We start from the raw sequence: 21,408 nt of genomic DNA, 5'->3' as shown, positions 1-21,408 counted from the left end.
GCCAGATGCAGGTCAACACCATAGCTGTCAACCTTCCCTTTTTTTGCGGGAAATTCCCTTATTTCCAGCACCGTTTCCTGATGCTTCCCGCTGCTATCCCGGATTGTTAGATATCCCATAGACTGTCCCCAGGACAGGTGAGGCTGCTGATCCCTTATTTTCGAGGCTGCTGATCCCTTATTTTCAAATCTGAAAGTTGACAGCTATGGTCAACACACAAGTTGCAGAGTTAGGCAGTGTAGTTAGTTCTTGATTCGAGAAAACTGCACACAGCTCAGCAATACATCCCGACAGGACTTGCCCCTACAGAGCAGTTGCCAGGACAGATGGTCAACTTCTTTACCCTGTCTAAGTCTCCTCCCTCTGCCTTTCCCAAGCAGCCTCAAACTACGTTGGGGCACCTGCAATCTCTGTTCTGCCCTATGCATCGCCCTGTGTGTCCTTGGAGACAACGAGGGAGAGGAGCTCGTTGCAGCAGGAGAGGCAGATTCCTGGGATTCTCCTGCAGCCTCTTGTTCCCTCTGTGCTTCAGCCTCTGAGTCTGAGCTGCTCCCTGTCACAGGCTCTCCTTGCTCACTAAAGCCTGTTGCTTCTTCAGCATCCAACCATTCCTCCCTCCCATTCTCCCTCGGACCTCTCCTCAGTGTGCCACTACTAATCCCCAGACTCGGAGCCTTCCTCCTCTGGGGCTTCCCTTGGGGGGTAGGTCTCCCAGCTGGTGCCTCCCACCTCTCCTCATCATCTAGCCAGTCCCTGACATCTGGCACTTAAAGGGAAAGCCCGGGTGGAAAGATGCAAGTCATAGCCAACAACCCTATAGTCGCTTTTCTCAGTTGTAAAGGCGCTCAGTCGCTCCCGGTCACCGAGCCATGTGCTTTTGTCCCTTCCCTTCCCCGCTCGCCCCAGATACATTGAGAAGTCGGCCGAGGAGCTGGACGAGGAGGTCGAGTACGACATGGACGAGGAGGATTACATCTGGCTGGACATTATGAACGAGCGCCGGAAGACGGAGGGCGTGAGCCCCATCCCCCAGGAGATCTTTGAGTACCTGATGGACCGGCTGGAGAAGGAGTCCTACTTTGAGAGCCACAACAAGGGGGACCCCAACGCCTTGGTGGACGAGGACGCCGTCTGCTGCATCTGCAACGACGGCGAGTGCCAGAACAGCAACGTCATCCTCTTCTGCGACATGTGCAACCTGGCCGTGCACCAGGAGTGCTACGGCGTCCCCTACATCCCCGAAGGCCAGTGGCTGTGCCGCCGCTGCCTGCAGTCCCCCTCGCGGGCCGTGGACTGCGCCCTGTGCCCCAACAAAGGGGGCGCTTTCAAGCAGACGGACGACGGGCGCTGGGCCCACGTGGTGTGCGCCCTCTGGATCCCGGAGGTGTGCTTCGCCAACACGGTCTTCCTGGAGCCCATCGACAGCATCGAGCACATCCCGCCCGCCCGCTGGAAGCTGACCTGCTACATCTGCAAGCAGCGAGGCTCGGGCGCCTGCATCCAGTGCCACAAAGCCAACTGCTACACCGCCTTCCACGTCACCTGCGCCCAGCAGGCCGGGCTCTACATGAAAATGGAGCCTGTCCGCGAGACGGGGGCCAACGGGACCTCCTTCAGCGTCCGCAAGACGGCCTACTGTGACATCCACACGCCGCCCGGCTCCATGCGGCGCCTGCCCGCCCTCTCGCACAGCGAGGGGGAGGAAGAAGAAGAGGAGGAGGAGGACGGGAAAGGCTGGAGCTCAGAGAAAGTGAAGAAGGCCAAGGCCAAGTCCCGGATTAAGATGAAGAAGGCGAGGAAGATCCTGGCCGAGAAGAGAGCGGCTGCGCCGGTGGTTTCGGTGCCCTGCATTCCTCCCCACAGGTAGGGCGCCCTCTCTTCCCCCCACCCCAGCCGCTCGTTCCACAACCTTAATAAGATGGAACCACGAAGCGGCGAAGTTGTTGTCTGGGTTACTTGGGGCTTTGCAGGCTGGTCTGTACAGCGCAGGCAAAAAATAATCCCTGGGTTTTTATTGTTTATTCTTATTTATATATTTGCCCTAAACGTGTAGATCTCAGGGCGGTTCACGGCATAAAAGTACAATATCAAAAAACACAAAATACGTAATAAAATAAGAAGAGGAGCAAACCGATCATACCCCACCCATTGAAAGGGGCATCGGATGTCAATCAGTATTTGGGGCGCCTAATCTAGAGGCGTGCTATGTACAAAGTGTCTTGGGCCGCATCCGCTTGAGGCAAAAACATATTGGGTGCTTGTGAAAGGGCTGCTTTTTTATTTACTATGTTTGCAGTTCGTCTACATTCAAGGGAACGTTTTAGCCTCAGAAGAACCAGTGGGATAATCTCCAGAGAGGCTGGCCTGTCCAAGGTTGCTGTGCAAGCTCCACAGCTGATATGGGGCTTAAACTGGGCTTTTCTGAGACCCTGCATACATTGCTGGACTCCGGCTCCCATCGTCCCTGACCATTGGCCATGCCGGCTGATGGGAATTGGAGTCCAGCTTTATCTGGAAGGCCACAGATTCCCCATTCGCTTCTCAAGCTACTGTGCACCTGTCTCTGCACGAGGGTGCAAGTTATTTTATTTTTTACCATCATGGGAGTTATGTTAAGTAAGTTTGCATGCGACTGTTCAAGATTTAATTTTTCAAAATAATTTAATATATATTTTTCTGCTAAAGCAGAAGCACTTTGGGAATAAGTGGAGATGGACTACTGCTAATGTTTCCATGGACAAACATTTCAGGAGTTAGGGGGTGTCCCTTTTTCTGGGGATACTCAAGGGTACCTTATGTTTCTTTAAAAAACAACAACACTGTTTAGGGGGGTGTATTTATTTTATCCATTTTACAAAAATTCATATACCGCTCCGCTGTCATGAAACCCCTGAGCGGATTAGTATCAATAAAACAACAATTTAAAAACATTTTAGAAACTGTCCATAAACAGCACCCCTTTTTTTAAGCAGTAAGGTGGTGCTCCTGTTTCTTCCTTCCTTTTCAACTCCTCTCTCTGTAAGTACATTATAATAATAATAAAATAAAATATAATAATAATAATAATAATAATAATAATAATAATAATAATAATAATAATAATTTGTTATTTATACCCTGCCCATCTGGCTGAGTTTCCCCAGCCACTCTGGGCGGCTTCCAATCAAGTGTTAAAAGCAATACAGCATCAAGTATTAAAAACTTCCCTAAACAGGGCTGCCTTCAGATGTCTTTTAAAGAGAAGATAGCTGCTTATTTCCTTCACATCTGATGGGAGGGCGTTCCACAGGGCCCTCTGTCTGGTTCCCTGTAACCTCACTTCTTTCAATGAGGGCAACACCAGAAGGCCCTCAGAGCTGGACCTCAGTGTCCAGGCAGAACGATGGAGGTGGAGATGCTCCTTCAGGTATACCAGGCTGAGGCCGTTTAGCACCAACACTTTGAATTGTGTGTGGAAACGTACAGAAGATTGTTCACCCAACGGTTTGACAACAAGGTCGGGCAGGACTCCATTCTGTGTTCCCTCGGAACCCCGCTTTTGAATTTGTCTCACCTCTGCGGGCAAAACAGCAAGGCAGCAAATTGCGCCAGGCTGAACGTTGCTTTTGCTGCATGGTGAAAAATGCTCTCCTGCTGGACGGCGGTTCTGCGATCCTGTCCGTTGGGAGCAGGAAACAAGCCCGGCAGCGGTGGGTGTTTCCTCCACTGTGTGTCACCACATCCCCATGGGGAAGGCCTTCCCCTTGTTGCTTTGCTTGTAGGTTTCTCAAGAGTTATGAGGCCGGCTGCGGCTGTTAACAGAACGCTGGTCTCGATGGATGCCTGTCTGTTTTGCCGACAAGGCAAATCTTTAATTTGTCGCTGCATACTTCTTGAGCACCTTTTCCAGTGTACAAAATGCTTTAAAAAATGCAGAATTCCATCCCACCACAGCTAATGAAACCAGCCTTGTAGCAAAGGCAAATTGCCCACAGATCTGTACCTTAAGGTCCTTGGAGGATAAGGCTGTCAGTAGCTACAAATCTTACTGGCTAGATTCTCCCTTCAGGTTCAGAAGCAACACGCTTCTGCGTCCCAGTTGCACCAGCAGCTAAGAAAGCTGTTGCCCTCATGTTCTGCTTTGCAGGCTTCCTGTAAGAGAGCCAAATGTGGTATCGTGGCTGGGGTGTTTGACTAGGAGCTGGGAGGTAAAGGTAAAGGGACCCCTGACCATTAGGTCCAGTTGCGGACGACTCTGGGGTTGTGGCGCTCATCTTGCATAGGCTGAGGGAGCTGACGTACAGCTTCCGGGTCATGTGGCCAGCATGACTAAGCCGCTTCTGGCGAACCAGAGCAGCGCATGGAAACGCTGTTTACCTACCCGCCGGAGTGGTACCTATTTATCTACTTGTACTTTGACGTACCTTCGAACTGCTAGGTTCGCAGGAGCAGGGACCGAGCAACGGGAGCTCACCCCGTCGCGGGGATTCGAACCGCCGACCTTCTGATCGGCAAGCCCTAGGCTCTGTGGTTTAACCCACAGCGCCACCCACGTCCCTAGGAGCTGGGAGACCAGGGTTCAAATCCCTACTTGGCCATGAAGTCCGCTGGGTGGCCTTGGGCCAATCACAGCCTCTCAGCCTAACTTAACTCATTGGGTTGATGCGAGGATAAAATGGGGAGGCAGAGAACACCTGTGCCCCCTTGAGCTCTGCGGAGAGGAAAGGTGAGATATAAATGTCACAATCAATCAATCAATAGAATAACATTACTATTTTCCAGGGCAGGGGCTCCCAGCGGTTCTGTTGCTGCAGCCACCAGCCACTCGTCCTCCTGACTGCAGAGAAGTGCTCTTGTCCCATGCAGGGGCGAAGAGGCAAGTGGCAACTGTGGCTCGGGGTTAAGCAGAGAGACAGTGAATTGGTGGCTTAGGAGAGATTTGAGGCCAGGTCAGATCTAAAAAGTTGTCCATTAAACCTCAATCATCCCAGGTGCATCCTGGTGCTTTAGTTGGCGGTGTGATGTATTTAGGAAAAGGCGTTCCACCCCACCAGATTCTTGATTTTTTCACTCTCAGACTTCGGAGGCCAACGATGGGATGCCAAGCGGGCTATTTTAGCCAAGGAAATTCCATGGAGAAAGTTGGTGGGTGGATATTGCCTGTTCAGGATCTAACCGGGTGCCACATCCATTTCACAGGCTGTCACTGGCTTGGGCAAACCAAATTTAACCTCATCCTTCACCTAGCTCAGGGGTGCGGAACCTTTGGCTGTCCAGATATTTTGCAGGACTACAACTCCCATCAGCCCCAGCCATCATAGTTGATGGCGACAGATGATGGGAACTTGTAGTCCAGCAGCATCAGGAATACCAAGGTTTCCCTGCTCGTGACCTCGCTCTTTGGCGGCCCTTCCTCTGGTCTCCTAGCAGCGCACAGATGGACGACTTATGAAGCAGGGCAGAGTGAAAAGGCCACTGTAGAACTCTCATTCACCAGCAACGCAGCAATAATAACATTAGCGCCACGTCTCTGACGTTTGTGGTTGATGAAAGTGGTGGAAAAGACTGAGAGCTAGCAACACGGCCGAGGCTGCTCCACGACCTTCCAGTTGCGTAGGAGATTTGAACCCAGGTTTTCTTTTTCCCCCGTCTCCAAACCCCGCTGTTGGTGTGTTCTGCAATACAGTAGCGCCGCTTAACCATTTTCCTTAGGCCTGTGGTACAGGCGGAACCGCTGTGCCTCCCTGGCCTTGCGACGTGACTGCTTGACCCTCCCCGCTCCACCCCTTCTCCCCCTGCAGGCTCAGTAAGATCACCAACCGCTTGACCCTCCAGAGGAAGAGCCAGTTCATGCAGAGATTGCACAGCTACTGGACCCTGAAGAGGCAGTCCCGCAACGGAGTGCCCTTGCTGCGCCGGCTCCAAACACACCTGCAGTCACATAGGAACTGCGAGCCCGGGAGGCCGGCCCCTCCTCCTCCCGTCTCCAAGGCTGAGCAGGTATGTCTTTGTTTGAGGTTTGGGGCCAGGGCAAACGTGTGGGGAGGGGGAAGAGTGGGGCGTGACTGCCAGGTGCCTGCAGGGCCAAGAGCAAGGCCTCTGGTGCCTGGCCACCCGCTTGCCATCGTTTGTTGGACTTGAAGGAGCATGGGGTTGTGCGGGAGAAGCTTAGGCTGATTTCGCGGCAAGGCCGGGCAATGCGCTCCCCAGTTTGCATGCAGGAAGGAAGGCCTCGGCTGCCGCGGCAAGACATGGTGGGTGCAGGGACCTATGGATTTCCTCTGGCCAAGGCTGAAGCCAGCATGAGCTTAACCCATGGGTAAGCAAACTAAGAACCGGGGGCCGGATCCGGTCCAAATGCCTTCTCAATCCGGCCTGCGGACAGTCGAGGAATCAGCGTGTTTTTACATGCGTAGAATGTGTCCTTTTATTTAAAATGCATTTCTGGGTTATTTGTGGGGCATAGGAATTCATTCAATTTCCTCCCCAAAATATAGTCCGGCCCCCCACAAGGTCTGAGGGACAGTGGACCGGCCCCCTACTGAAAAAGTTTGCTGACCCCTGGCTTAACCCAAAAGGACCAGCTTTGCAGGCTCACTCTCGGTGGGCGGGAGGGTGGAAAGCCCTCTTCCATGACCATAGAGTTGCTGCCATTCAGGGTAGACAGTCCATGCAGGGCACTCTGACTCTGTGCAAGGCAGCTCCGTGCATCTTCCTTCCTTCTGCCAGGAGGGAGAGGGAAGGCACCGGGCCTCCTCTTGTGACCCCGCCAAAGGGGTCTCTGCCCTCACCGTGCCCCGTTCCGCCCTGGCGTTTGCCACTGCCCCCCTCCCCTCAGCTCCTGGCAGCAACCCTGGGCGGAGCCAGTTGCCGCTCTTCTTTCGAGAGCCGTGGAAACCTGGCAGGGGGCAGGGATGCCCCTTCCTCTCATAGACTCTGATGTTCCTGCAGCGAGATAACACAGAGGATAAGAACTGGGCCCTGAAAGAGCAGCTGAAATCCTGGCAGCGCCTCCGCCACGACCTGGAACGAGCGCGCTTGCTGGTGGAGTTAATACGCAAGCGGGAGAAGCTCAAGAGAGAGACGGTAACCGCGGCGGGAAAGGGAGATCGGGGCGTCCTCTCCTGGGGAGGGGAGGGAGGGAGACACGCTTGGCGCGGACTGGCGAGAGGGAAGCGTTGGACCTCTGCAGCGTAGCCAAGTGGCATGATAGGAGGGGAGCACAGGGCTTTCCTAGGGGAGTTATGGGATGGGGTGGTAGAACCTTCCTGAAAGGGTTGTCTGAGGGGTGTTTGGGGAGGGGCCAAGCTTCTCCAGATAATAATAATTTTATTATTTATACGCCACTCATCTGGCTGGGTTGCTCCAGGCACTCTGAGCGGCTCCCAACGAAATATTTAAAAATGCAACAAAACATCAGCCGTTAAAAACTTCCCTGTGCAGATGTGACTTGTTGGCTCTAGTGCGAATTCTGCTCCCCTCTTGTTCGTGCCTAGTTCCCCTTGTCCCCAGAGCTCGCTCCCAGGCCGTGTTCCGACATGGCAGGAGCAAAGCAGCGCCAGGATTGCCCATGAGGCACCTCTGCATTCCCTGGGAGGAGTGTGTGTGTGTGTGTGTGTGTGTGTGTGTGTGTGTGTAAGGATGTATTACAGCATGCGTATTAGGGGGTTCCACAAGATCCACAATGGCAGGCCAGCTGCCCCAAAGACGGCTCGGTCTCCCCGTAAGTGAAATTCTCTTACAGCGCAGAGTTTCAGGAGGACTCGCAACTTCCAGCAAGCCCCAGCCAGTGGTCATGGACTTGGTGGGGTGGGTGGGGAGTTGTAGCACCTGGAGGTTCACCGGTTGCCCCTCCCCCCAGCCCCTCTGCCCTGGTGCTTTCTAACCCCATGCTACTTCAGAGGTCCCCGGCTGAGGCGCAGCGGACTGTCCCAGGGACCCGAGAGCTCAGTGTCTCCTCCCGCTCTGTGTTTCAGATCAAAATGCAGCAGGTGGCCCTGGAGATGCAGCTGACCCCTTTCCTCATCCTCCTGCGCCGGACGCTGGAGCAGCTCCAGGAGAAGGACACGGGCAACATCTTCAGCCAGCCGGTCCCGCTGTCTGAGGTAACAGAACTCTACGAAGTAAGAACCCCTCCACCCCCAATTTATACTTTGCTCTGTTCCCATCCAGCCCTGGCGCTGGGCCTGTCCTGTCCTGTGCCCCCAACAACCCCGGACCCTTCCTTCGCACGCCCACAGGGTTGGGCCGTTGTGTGTGCGAAAGGCACCAGAGGCCCCGCTGGCTGGGCAAGTAGCTCGAATGTACTATGGTCCAAAGCTAGGGTTAGACGCCGTTTCCAGGCCTGGCGTCAGTAGATGGTCTCCTTGCTCTTCCGTGCCCTGGGACGGCCCACTGCTGACACCTGACCTGGGCCCTCTTTTTCAAAACAAAACAAAACCACCCCCGCCCACTCCAGTTGGCCGCCATCTTTGGTTTTGGTAACGAATGAGAAGGTAAATTTTAACGCCACCGTGAGAGGGGTGGATTGTGGTCAGTGTCACCACGAAAAAATTGCTTCGGGAATTGTCCGTTTTGCAGGGTGAGGAGAGGAGGGAGGCCAATGTGTTGAGTCACCCAGGTCACCAAGATAAAAGCCCCGAGGGTTTCCCATGAAGGTGCAGGGAGGGGTGTACAGGTTGGCAATTTGACAAGGGCCGTCTAAACTCAAGCTGGACTGTTCTATTCCTTTTGATTTTGTATGGGGTTATGTGACGTCTCTTATAGAAGAGGATCTGTTTGCCCTACAGGCTGGTCACCACCAGGGGAAATAATGACACCATTGCCCAGCCAGACCGCTTTTAGAGCTTCTGCACACACTCAAACTGGAGATAGAGGTTCTCAAAGTCCTCGTTCTGGTCATGCAGAAGGCAGTGAACGAGTCCAAGTCTCACTGTTGCTTGTTTATGTAGGACCAAGTCAGGGTTTAGTGTTACATTCCCAACGTGGCCGGTCCTTCATACTCTTCCTCTGAAAGCCGTGCTGCTATTTAAGGTCAATGTGTCATTCGTATTAAGGAACTAAGAAGATCGGAGTACATATCTTTGCTGTTTTTAATTTCAATAAATACAGAAAGTAGAAAAGCTACGAAGGAGCAAAACTCAGCTTTCAAGGGATACCTTGTCTTCATCAGAAAGAGGGTACAATTCAGTCCAGATTTAGATTCTGCTTCTAGGTTGGGCAGTTGGGAAGGGAAAAATACACAAAATCAGCACCACTTCATCAAAGTGAATTGTCTACTCTAAAGCCAAAGTGTTTGTTGTTGTTGTTGTTTTTAAAGGTTCATTTTACATTTCCCTCCTGACTGTTGATGAAAAACAAATTGTTTGAGTAGATGATTGCAGGCCGGGGCAAATAGTTTACTGAGAATGTCTGGTTATCAGCCCCGTTTTTGTGTGGACACTCTCTTATTTTATTTTTTTGCTGACCCACTTCTTAGCAGTACAAACTTACCATCAGATCAGGCTTGCTCTATTCCGTCCAGTACAGCATAATTATATTAAAAAAAAACCTGTTTTTCTGTCACACAGCTTTGTCATATATGGGAGGAGGATGCAGGAACTGTCTTTGCCTAGGAGGAGGAAGAGGTTTGTCCTCAGCCCTTAGTCAGGGTGGTGCAGGACCTGGCAAGAGGGGTTTTGGAGAACCTCCTGTGACGCAGAGAGAGTTGTGTGTTGAGATTGAGGCCTATTGAGAAAGGAAATTGAGAGGTAATAGGTGGGGGAGCCAGGTATGGCGAGGAAGACTGCAGGCAGACATTTTTAGGGGACTTGCAGCACATGTAGATGAGCAGAGGTTGGGAGCAAGGTCCCAAACCTCTTCACGAGCAGCCTGCCAGCTTTGCTTTTTGCATCCCCTTGCAAGCCACCCGCCTTTCTAAATGTTCGCTCTTCTTTTTTTGGAAGGTGGGGGTGGGAGAACGCCGTTCACGGACCCTTGGGGGAGGGTGCCCGACTTTGTGTGCCCGCGCTGAATGGCAGTGCCCCTTTCTCCGTGGGGAAATTGCTCCAGATTGGGCGAGAGGCTTTCGGGACTGCTTCTAACTTTTGTTTCGTCTTCTCTTGGAGCAGGGATTCCCCACCCCGGGGCGGCGATCTCCCCCATCTCTTAGCCGTTCTGCTCTCTCTCTCTCTGCCCTCTGCAGGTCCCAGACTATCTGGACCACATCAAGAAGCCGATGGACTTCTACACCATGAAGCAGAAGCTGGAGGGCTATCGCTACCTGAACCTGGACGAGTTCGAAGAGGACTTCAACCTGATCGTCAGCAACTGCTTGAAGTACAACGCCAAAGACACCATCTTCTACCGGGCAGCCGTCCGCTTGCGGGAGCAAGGGGACGTCGTGCTGCGGCAGGCGCGCCGGCAAGCGGAGAAGATGGGCATCGACTTCGAGACGGGCATGCACTTCCCCATGGCTGCGGACGAGGTGCCTCTGCGAAGCACCGAGAACGGTCAGTATAAGAAATGTCCTCGGCTAATGCCCAGAGATTAGGATAGTGGCTGCCTGGGTAAGGGCAGGAGTGCCAGAGCTGAAAGCTGCCCCAGGTTGCCTGGGAAGAAGCTGGCATTCACTCGGATTGGATCCACTGGGAAGAAAGGGGTGTCTGAAGAGAAAGCCCCTGCCTTCTCTCCCCAGTGAGATTGCATCCGTTGCCGAGATGCCTTTATCGCAAAGCACAAAAAGGGTTTTGTGGGAGGGCTGGAGCTTCTGGCAGTGTTGGCTGCCTGCCCTAAGGGCACGTAGAGGGAGGGACCCGGCTGGCACCATCTGAGCTGCTGCGATTTTAGAAAGAGGCAGGCCTCCTGGGGAAAGAAGTGTGGCGAAAGGAGGGGCTGGGCAAAGAGAGCCTCATGGAGGAAGATGGAAGTGGTCCGAGAGGAGGAGGTCACAGGGGTGAATTTGGAAAAGAGGAAGGCTAACTAAAGGAGACTTTTCCAGAGCTGCAGGGGCTAAGAAAGTGGGAGCTTGGGCAAAAACTTCCCCGTTGCAGCAGCCCACCAGCTTTCAAAAAATGCAGTTTGGTATATTGACAAGCTGCCAGAGGTGGCTTGCAGAATTTCAACTACTAGAATCCCTCTTGGCAACTTTCCCCTTCCTCTCCCGTGCAGGAAAAGTCCCAAGACAAGAGGTTGCCTAGTGGCATTTGGCTCACTTCTTTCTTCCGCTTACGGGGCACAAGCATTACACAATGCTCCAATGTGTATCTAGGCCAACAAACAAGGGGGTGGGGGGTGGGATTCATTTTCCTCCAGGAAGGAAAACGTTGTGATGTGCTTTCTTTAAACAAACCATCCTCCAGCGGTCTCTCCTCTCTCCCGTCTATCCTCTCACCCAGCAACTTACAATTACCCTGAGCCTCTACGGTTGCTTGTTTGCTACCTTGGCTTTTAGCAAAAAGGACCCTATGTTGTCTTGAATCCTTTTAGCACTGAGCCCTTTGTATTATAGGTTAGACTCAAGAAACTGCCCTCCTCTTTGCTTTGTGACAAAGAGGATGCAAAGATGATTATGATGATAATTTATTTATACCCCACCCATCCGGCTAGGTTTCCCCAGCCACTCTGTGTGGCTCCCATCAGATTAAAAACTGAATAAAACATCAAACTTTAAAAATTTCCCTAAACAGGGCTGCCTTCAGATGTCTTCTAAAAGTCAGATAGTTGTTTATCTCCTTGAAATCTGAGGGCTTTTTTTAAGAGCTGTTGGTACTGGTCTTGTCTTTCGGTCTTTAACACCCCTGTCTGAAAGATCTCTTTGGTCTGCCCCCTAAAGGAAGTATGCAGACGACCGTGTTTTTCATAAATATCTTCATGGTTTGTTTGCTTTTAAATGGCAATATTTAAATTATTCATTTTTCCAAGAATTACGGACCAGTCTATTTCCAGTCCATATCAGTTTCAGCCTTTCCTAACACCCCAGATGTTGATGGACTACAACTCCCATCATCCCTGGCCATTGGCCATGCATGCTGGGACTGTTGGGACTTGGAGCCCAAAACATCTGAAAGGCACCGGGCTGAGGAAGGCTGGTTTGCATGTGTTCAGCAATAAATTCCTTCCTTCCCATCTCCATACAGATCTGCATATTTTTTTTAAAAAAAACCCTATCAACACGTGTACTTCAGATGTAGCTTTGAATGCTTTTTCTCACACACTGTTCTAAACATATTTTGTCTCAAAGGGACATATTTCTACATGTATTTTTTTTAAAGCACTTTTATCTGTATCTTGGTACTTTTTCAAGTCGAGAACTGTGCTGCAAAATTCATAAAAGTGCAAAATCTGAAGGATCTAGTCAGATCTGCACATCAGAGAGGTTAACCACCAAAGTCTGGTATATCTGTTCCTTACAACTTCATATGTTCCTCGCTTTTCCACATCATTGAAACTATTGGTGAGGCTTTCACCATGCCTTAAGATATTGGCAGCCAGGAGCCAGATAATAATTATGTATGGGGCAGTGGTGGGTAGCTACAGTCCACAGCGACCATCCTTATAGCTAGGCTGTTAAAAGTTGGACTCGCTCATGCCAGAGTGCCCCAGAGACAGATGGTCCAACAAGCTACTTTTCCATGTGCTTGGCTGCTGGAGAGGAGGAGGAAACCGAACACATCTTAAGATTTATAATCAGAAATCTGGAACCTAACAAACTTTCAACAAAAGGAGGCAGGGATAGAAGCTACTTGAATTCCCAAGGATTTGAAATGCACTTAAAACTGCATGCATATGGAATTGTGGAAAGCAACCGCCCTTATCCATTATACTTTCCTGCTCTCCGTTTTGCCCCCTTTTAGGGACTGAGATGCTGCATAACAATGTCAGGCCTGGAGAACCTGTGGTCCTCCAGCTGTTGTCCCATCCCAATTCCCAATATCCCTGACCGCAGGGGCTGATGGGAGTTGTAGTCCTGTAATGCCCAGAGAACTACAGGTTCCCCCATCCCTGCCTCCTTTCTTTGCCTTCCGGGTTCTGGTCTCTCCTGGGTCCATCGGCGGAAGCCTCCTTCTTATACTGGGCTTTGTTTCCTTGTTGGCGCAGACGAGGAGCGGATGCTGCTGTCTGAGAACCAGAAACACCTGCCCCTGGAAGACCAGCTGGGCCTGCTGGTGGAACGCCTGGCCGAGGTGAGCGCCGGGAAGCAGAGCGTGGGCCGCTGTCGGCGGGCCAAGATGATCAAGAAGGAGATTACGGCCTTGCGGCGCAAACTGGCGCACCAGCGGGAGTCGGGGAGGGATGGGCACGGCCCCCTGACCCGCATCATCCTGCCAGCCCATAACCCCTGCGAGAAGGACACGCAAACCGACAGTGCCGCCGAGGAGAGCAGCAGCCAGGAGACCGGCAAAGGTGGGTGGCGGGGCCTGGGACCGCATGGAGCAGCCAGTTCCCAGCCAGGGTCCTCCACGAGTGGGAGGGGCTTGGCCAGGGGAGCAGTGCAGCACCTCCTCCTCGGGAGGATCCCCAGAAAATATTGCACTTCAGTTGATGATCCAGGCTGAGGTTCAAGGTATAACACCCAGGGCTGGGCGATAATCTGGTTTTCAGCATCATGATATTGGGCTTGCCAATCAGAAGGTTGGTGGTTTGAATCTATGGGCTGAGCTCCCATTGCTCTGTCCCAGCTCCTGCCAACCCGGCAGTTGGAAAGCACGCCAGTGCAAGTAGATAAATAGGTATTGCTGTGGCAGGAAAGTAAATGGCGTTTCCGTGCACCGCTCTGGTTTCCGTCACGGTGTTCCGTTGCGCCGGAAGCGGTTTATTCCTGCTGGCCACATGATCCAGAAAGCTGTTTGTGGACAGACGACGGCTCCCTTGGCCTGAAAAGCGAGATGAGCGCTGCAACCCCATAGTTGCCTTTGACTGGACTTAAGTGTCCAGGGATCGTTTACCTTCCTTGTGATATATCACCAGCTAAACATTGTGCTATACTGATATATCACAACGTCTACAATAAGGATGGAGCCATGTAGAGGCATTGGCTGGCTTTGCGGTTTTTCCCACATTGTGATTTTTGCATAGCACACACACACACCATGGTTCATGATTTATTGCCAGGTCAAATAACTATTAAACCAAGATCACAGTATGGTCTTCGAACCAGTTTTGGAAGATATATCGCCCAGCCCTAACAGACTTCATGGTATATTGCCAGGTCAAAGATTATGAAACCGATATAACGATAGGGTTTTCAAACCGGCTTTGGATGATATATCGACATATCACCCAGGCCTAGTAACATCTTCCTTGGCATCAGCCCTAATAGATTCCCAGTGTTTACCCAGCGGCTCATAGAGTGGGATCTGCCACTTCCTATTAGCGTTATCCCCTACTCTGGAGCTCCTGAGTGAATTAATTTTATTATTTCGGTCACAGACCAGTTCCAGCCCACATACAGTATCAAGGAAGTCATAAAACACGATAGGGATGTATTTGAATTTGCATTTAGGTATAACAGGGACAATACAGATATAGCAACAGTTTAAAAATATATAAATTAAAACTTTGTCACTAACATATAACCTAAAATTATCATTTAAGGCCTTAATCATTATAATAGCACAGCTTGTTCCCTAAGTTTTATGGCAATCGTACAGAATTTGGTCACCCTTAACGTGATCTCAGGATCCTTGCCCTCTACCAGGGATTTTAGACATTGAAGTTAGGATTCAGAACTCCTGAGATCTGTTCAGCAGCTGCTTTGGGTGACTCCCATCACAGGAGAGGGGGCTGCTCAGCGTATAGGGGGAGCAATCCCTTTGAATGAACCCATTCAGCTTCCAAGGACGGGCGGTGGGGATACTGAAGGGAAGTGCTCATGTTCATCCTCTGAGCAATGTCACTGCTTGCCCTTCCAGGCCTTGGCCCCAACTCATCCTCCACGCCTGCACACGAAGTCGGCAGGAGAACGTCGGTGCTTTTCTCCAAGAAGAACCCCAAAACGGCCGGGCCCCCCAAGCGCCCGGGGCGCCCGCCCAAGAACCGCGACAGCCAGCTGGCTCCGGGTCACGGGAACAGCCCCGTGGGCCCCCCTCAGCTGCCAATCATGGTGTCCCGGCGGCCGCGCAAGAGGAGCCCGCGGCCCAGCTCCACCTCGGACAGCGACAGCGACAAATCGGCAGATGACGCTCCAATTGGTGAGTGAGGAATGGGGCCAAGCTGAGATAGTGTGTGGTGTTGGGATGCGTCCGGGGAGATGGGGGCATTTAGCAGGCCCCCAGCTGACTCCAGCCACAGGCCGGCAGCCGGTCGAACTCTGGTCTCCCTTGGAACAGCATCAAACAGCGACACAAGCCTCAGAAACCTTTAGAGACTTGAGCACGCTCTAATCAGCAGAGTGAATAACTCTTCACAATGGAAGTGGCGGACAGAAGCATATGCAAGCATTTATTCAGCATTAGAACAGGACAAAGAAAACATGTCTGCTCTCTTTCGTGTCCAAGCAAAAAAGCAGCACAGGCAAAAGCTATATACAACGGAAGTTCCCAGCAGACTGTGCTGGAAGTAAACAGACATGTGACATACAACAACTCCACATGCCTGTTCTAAAGGTGGAATGGAACTATATCCTAACACATGGACGGTCTTCTTTCCACAAGTCCACTGTTACAAGTGTAGATACTTAGATTGGAAGGGAGGTGGGATTTGCCTCAAACTCAGCATATGTACAAGGAAGGAATTAAATAACGCAAGCCGTTTTTGTTAGATTGCGCCCTGCAGGTTTCGTTCAGTGCCACATAAAGTGGCCACAGTTTAATACGAGAGTATTGCCTGTGTCAGGTTAAGCATCTTGTCCGGGTTAACAAAGTGGTAAAAGTAACGTCAGCGGTGAAAAGAGAGGGGCTGGGTCTTCTGGGAAGCCGATGGGGCACAGAGGCTGAAAGTATATGCACAGAAAGATGTAAAAAGCATGACGGAGGAACAGGGGAGGGGGCAGAATAGATAAAAAGAAAAGCTTGTAATGCAGTGTTTCCAAACTTGGGTCTCCAGCTGTTTTTCGGACTACAGTTCCCATCATCCCTGACCAATGAGCTTGCTATGTAGGGATGATGGGAGTTGTAGTCCAAAAACAGCTGGAGACCCAAGTTTGGGAAACGCTGTTGTAACGAATCCAGCTTTCACAATTTGTACTGTAACGGTTGGCCAGGTAGAAAGCCATTGCATTTGTCAGCTGGAGAATTCAGTTATAGGCATTATATCGGAGCCTGTTGTGATTTGCCCTCCCCTTCCCACCCTCTGCAGACCTGCCAGCCAACGGCTTCAGCAGCGGCAATCAGCCAGTCAAGAAGAGCTTCCTAGTTTATCGCAACGACTACAACCTTCCACGCAGCAGCTCTGAATCTGAGTCCAGCAGCACAACCAGCAGCAGCGCCGCCTCGGACCGTACCAGGTACCAGGAGATCCTTCCCAGCGCGTGGAGCTGTGGAGCCGGGCCTCTTTCCCCCTTACCCTAGGTGCACAGTTCAGAGTAATGGATAGTCCCAGGTCAGGCAATTTCCCAGGTGGCAAGTGTGAAGTCTGTAAACTACCCTTCCAGTTTCGAAGGGAATCTTGTCAGACACATGCACCACCATGCCACAAGATCTTAGCACAACCGCTCGCCAGGTATACATTGATATGTTCCGGATAATGGTGGGCCAAAAGCAGAAGAACTGTGCCACAAGAAAATGGCTGATTTAGCAAAAGTAGTGGCTTTGACAAGGTTCTAGGCACTAGTCATTGTGGTGTAGTGGTTAAGACAGTGTGGTGTAGTGGTTAAGAGCAGTGGTCTCGTAATCTGGGGAACCGGGTTCGCATCTCCACTCCTCCACATGCAGCTTCTGGGTGACCTTGGGCCAGTCACACTTCTCTGAAGTCTCTCAGCCCCACTCACCTCACAGAGTGTTTGTTGTGGGGGAGGAAGGGAAAGGAGAATGTTAGCCGCTTTGAGACTCCTTCGGGTAGTGATAAAGCGGGATATCAAATCCAAACTCTTCTTCTTCTTCTTCTTCTTCATGGCCATGCATCAGGCACTGTTTCAAATGAAGCAGTGTACACAACACACCTTTCAATGCTGCTTGCGTTGTATGCCTCTATAAAAAGAAATTTACGCACATTTCAAAGCTATGAGCGACTAGTAGTCAAGTTGCCTGCATGCTGTTTCCAGTATCTGGATGGCCGCGGCAAGAAACCGGATGTGGGATTAGGTAGGCATGTGGTCTGCTCCATGAGGGCTTCTCTGACGTATGCCGCAATGAGAGGCTGAGGACATTTTCCTCACTTGCCATGCTTGCCCAAAGTTCTAGTGGCGAGATCAATCCTGGCATCGAACACAAGAGGTTCCTGCAGTACAGTCATATCTTGGGTTGAAGTAGCTTCGGGATGAATATTTTCGAGTTGCTCTCTGCAGCGACCCAGAAGTAATGGAGCGTGTTACGTTTGGGTTTCGCCGCTCGCGCATGCGCAGACGCTCAAAATGACGTCATGCGCAGAGGCACAGACATGGGTTGCGTTCGCTTCAGGATGTGAACGGGGCTCCGGAACGGATCCCGTTTGCACCAGAGGTACCACTGTACATCCTTCTTGGACTTCCCAGGGAACGGGTCTCATTCCTTTCCCCCTTCCGCATTTAATGCGGAGGTAGCAGTCTCCCAGGCTGCTGCAGAACATGGAAAGTTATCGCTGCTTCTGCTTCCTCCCATTTAGCACAACTCCTTCCAAACAAGGCAGAGGGAAGCCCTCTTTCTCCCGCGTCAATTTCCCGGAGGACAGCAGCGAAGACACGTCGGGAACAGAAAACGAGTCCTACTCGGTGGGAACCGGCCGAGGGGTGGGCCATGGCAGTGAGTATTTGGGGCAGCGTTTCCTCTGCTTTCCTCTCTGGAGATGGGGCTGGTGAGAAGGATGGCAATTACACCCTCTCCCCTCTCGTTCTGTCTTTGTGCAGTGGTGCGGAAGAGCATCAGCCGATCGGCTGGCTGGCTCTCCGAGGATGAAGACTCCCCTCTGGATGCCCTGGACCTGGTGTGGGCCAAGTGCAGGGGTTACCCCTCTTATCCAGCACTGGTGGGTTTGATGAGCACGCCTACATACGCACTGAGGAGGGTTAAGGCCACTGGAAACCTGAGTAGGGGTGATGCACCTTTTGAAACAATAGTAGAAAATGAGGTTATGAACAAGGACAGGTCTTGTGAAACAGGAAGGTTTATGCAGAATAGAAAATGCTACTTAGTGTAGAAACCAACAGAAACACAAGATTCGGTTGTTGTTTTTTAATGAACTTTTCTAATTCTTGTGGAGAAAAACGAGGGTAACTTTGTGTGTGTAAGAGAGAGAGAAAACTCCGACTCCCATCAGCCCCAGCCGACATGGCCAATAGTCAAGGGTGATGGGAGTTGTAGTCCAGCAACATCTGGGTGAGCAAGGGTCCCCAGCTTCTGCCTTACTACCTTCTGTCAGTGCTTTTCTTGTTGAAATTTGAACTCAAGATTTCAGCCTCCACATCCTTAAACCCTAAGCTGTGCTACCATACAACCAGTTTGTTTCAATGATATAGATGGACTACTTGCCTAATTAGTACCTTTTAGCATAAGCCTGGTGTTAACGGAGACATTAAATGGTTGTTGCGTTAGTAATTTATTCTAAATGCAACAGTTAAGTTTTAAGATTGCGCACTTCTCTAATGTCTCATCACGTTACTACGCAGAGCCTTTGAAATGTTTCTTCAACACCCATAAAAGACAGATACCTGTATTAAGGGGAGAAGGGGCAGGAAGAATTGCGGACAGCAAAGGTTTTGGGGGAATCCCAATTCTGTGACCGCCAGCAGCATACGTGTGCAATTGCAAGCGGTGAACAACTCAGGCTGTTTAACGTGTAAAGGCCATATTGGTCCTTAAAGCCTCAATGCTGAGTTGCCCAATCTGTTCCAAGCATCTCCTCCAAGCAGCTCAGGGCAGTCAATTTGCATGCTGTGCGGGTTAGGCTGAAATATACAGACTTCCACAAGGCCAGCTGGTGAGTTTCACAGTTAAACTGGGGCTTGAACCTGGGAGTTTCCCCACTCTACATATGACTGCAGCCTTTCCTTGTCTAGTGTGTGTGTGTTCACGCTCAACAATTTCTCTATTGCATAGCTGTCAACTTACAGATTTGAAAATAAGGGACCAGCAGCCAAAATAAGGGACCTGCAGCCTCACCTGTTCCAGGCACTCCAGTCTTCCTGTCCTTCTGCAGTCTGGTCAAACTCATGCTGGGTAGCTTCGAGAACACTGTCCAACCAACTTTGTAACCAGAGGTTCAACTGAATAGAATCTGAATCATATGCACCACAAGGCCTATGCAGCCTGAACTTAAGATGGCTCCCCGGCCTGGCTTTGCACTGCAAGGTTTGCAGCAGCACGTGCAACAAAATGGCATCCAGCATTCAAAACCCCCCTCAGCTTACATTAACTAGCCACACACAAGGCATGCAAGCTCCACCCTCCAGTGGTTCTTAGACTTCTTATTGGGTGAGCAACACAGTTGGAGCCTCCATCCTCCCTGGCCGGCAGGGAGGGAGGGAGAGGAGCTGGTTCCTTTGAAATTTAAGGGACATCATTCCAGGGACATCCATCAATAAGGGACAGCAGCGAGACATGGTGCTGGAATAAGGGACTGTCCCTTCAAATAAGGGACACTTGACAGCTATGCTCTATTGCAACATCTGTGTAGTTGCCCTTCTCTGATGTCCAATCTTCCCCTGTTGGCAGATCATTGACCCTAAGATGCCACGGGAAGGGATGTTCCACCATGGCGTCCCCATCCCCGTACCCCCCTTGGAGGTGCTGAAGCTGGGAGAGCAGATGACTCAGGAAGCCCGGGAGCATCTCTACCTGGTCCTCTTCTTCGACAACAAGCGTACCTGGTAAGGGCGTACGACCGAAGTTTGCAGAGATGGGGGCTGCCATGTCTGGGCAGAGCCAAACCGAAACCTGGTGGATAAAGTTGGGGGTGGAGCTACCCCATACCGAGAAAGGATGAGGGGGGCGAGACTTGGGAGAACGCGGAAGCCCTCTCCTTTCAGGGGAGGCAAGCACCCCTAGTGAGTTTGGGTCTCTCCGTTTCCTTTGCAGGCAGTGGTTGCCCCGCACCAAACTCGTGCCCCTGGGTGTGAACCAGGACCTGGACAAGGAGAAGATGCTGGAGGGGCGCAAGTCCAACATCCGCAAGTCTGTCCAGATCGCCTACCACCGGGCCATGCAGCACCGCAACAAGGTGCAAGGGGAGCAGAGCAGCGACTCCAGCGAGAGCGACTGACCCTCACCGGGGCTCCCGCCGAGGCTGCTCGCTCGGTGCAGCTGGACTGTACGGGAGAGGGGAGCGGGGAGCTCCAGCCTCGAGAAGCCCGGGCCCTTGGTGGCCAGGCTGCGGGAGCTTGCCTAGAGCACCCAACGGCCCCTCCAGTGTGCTGAGCACACCCACAGAGCACTGTGCCCTCCGTGTGGGCAAGCCTACCTCTTGTGCCAGCCTGCCGTTCCTTCTTCCATGCCTGGAATTGCCCTGACCAGCTGCGTGAGCGACACCCAGCTGCCTGTATAGCTCCCAAGGACAATACCCCACTGTCTGGGTCCTGAGGTCCCCTGGGCCTTTGTAAAATACTGTACAATAGTGGGAGAATGTAAATTATTTGGGCTGCTCCATAAACACTCACCAACACACAGACCCCGGCCCCCTCCTTTCCCTGCATCATAGTACCTGCCCTGATCCATTAGCCTTTCCTCGGCCCAGTCCTTCCGACACTCTGCAGAGCAGGGCCGCTGTCTTCTCACTCGCACATTTTGATACTATAGCTTTTTGGAACCTGGCTCTGCCTGATCCCACCCCCCCTTGCCCTGTAGGCCCCCGGCTCTTCTTTCTGCTGCAGCCGGGTGGGCATTTGTACTTGTATTTATTTTGGAGGAAGAAGATCTCTATCAATTCTTAGAAAATAAAATGGCTCTTTTGGAACCAATGGTGTCTGTTTTCTCTTTCTTTCTTTCTTTCTTACCAGAAGAGATGAGGGAAAGAGTTTTGCTTTTTCATGTTCTCCTGCCTTTTCTATACTTTTGTCCATTCTTGGTCTGAAAGCATGGAGTTGTGTAGCTGCAGATTCAACTCTACTGCCAGGGTAAAAACACCACTGCTGCCATTATTTTCTGTTCATTTAGCACTAACAATATGAGCCCAAGTGCTGATGTGATTTTGGTAACCTCATTTGCTTTTTAAAAAGTGATTTTGGTAACCTCATTTGCTTTTTGAGAGCCAGTGTGGTGGTTAAGAGCGGTAGTCTTGCAATCTGGGGAACCGGGTTTGCGTCTCTGCTCCTCCACATGCAGCTGCTGGGTGACCTTCGCCTAGTCACACTTCTCTGAAGTCTCTCAGCCTCACTCACTTCAC

General features: G+C 51.5%; 2 protein-coding genes across 11 annotated transcripts in view; one reads left to right on the top strand and one right to left on the bottom strand.

Moving 5' to 3' along the window:
* BRPF1 (bromodomain and PHD finger containing 1) overlaps positions 1-20,979 on the top strand; it is a 37,605-nt gene extending 16,626 nt beyond the window's left edge. For 4 of the 10 annotated variants that reach the window (XM_083723169.1, XM_083723176.1, XM_083723172.1 and 1 more), the window contains 12 exons: positions 907-1,863; positions 5,781-5,979; positions 6,931-7,065; positions 7,956-8,084; positions 10,163-10,469; positions 13,057-13,362; positions 14,871-15,149; positions 16,255-16,402; positions 17,698-17,834; positions 17,939-18,057; positions 19,743-19,897; positions 20,106-20,979. In XM_083723169.1, the coding sequence (XP_083579295.1) occupies positions 907-1,863; positions 5,781-5,979; positions 6,931-7,065; positions 7,956-8,084; positions 10,163-10,469; positions 13,057-13,362; positions 14,871-15,149; positions 16,255-16,402; positions 17,698-17,834; positions 17,939-18,057; positions 19,743-19,897; positions 20,106-20,289 (3,055 nt within the window). In that variant the 3' untranslated portion in view covers positions 20,290-20,979. Of the gene's footprint in view, positions 1-906; positions 1,864-5,780; positions 5,980-6,912; positions 7,066-7,955; positions 8,103-10,162; positions 10,470-13,056; positions 13,363-14,870; positions 15,150-16,254; positions 16,403-17,697; positions 17,835-17,938; positions 18,058-19,742; positions 19,898-20,105 lie in introns of all 10 variants that reach the window. The other 6 variants (XM_083723174.1, XM_083723170.1, XM_083723175.1 and 3 more) reach the window with 3 other exon arrangements.
* Positions 1-21,408, bottom strand: part of CAMK1 (calcium/calmodulin dependent protein kinase I) — a 289,871-nt gene that overhangs the window by 207,978 nt on the left and 60,485 nt on the right. The gene's annotated exons all lie outside the window — the stretch shown is intronic.

Source organism: Podarcis gaigeae (assembly GCF_964106915.1).
Source record: "Podarcis gaigeae genome assembly, chromosome: 2".
Classification (NCBI taxonomy): Eukaryota; Metazoa; Chordata; class Lepidosauria; order Squamata; family Lacertidae; genus Podarcis; species Podarcis gaigeae.
Note: the sequence above shows the minus strand (reverse complement) of the source record. Positions and strands in the feature narration are given on the sequence as shown.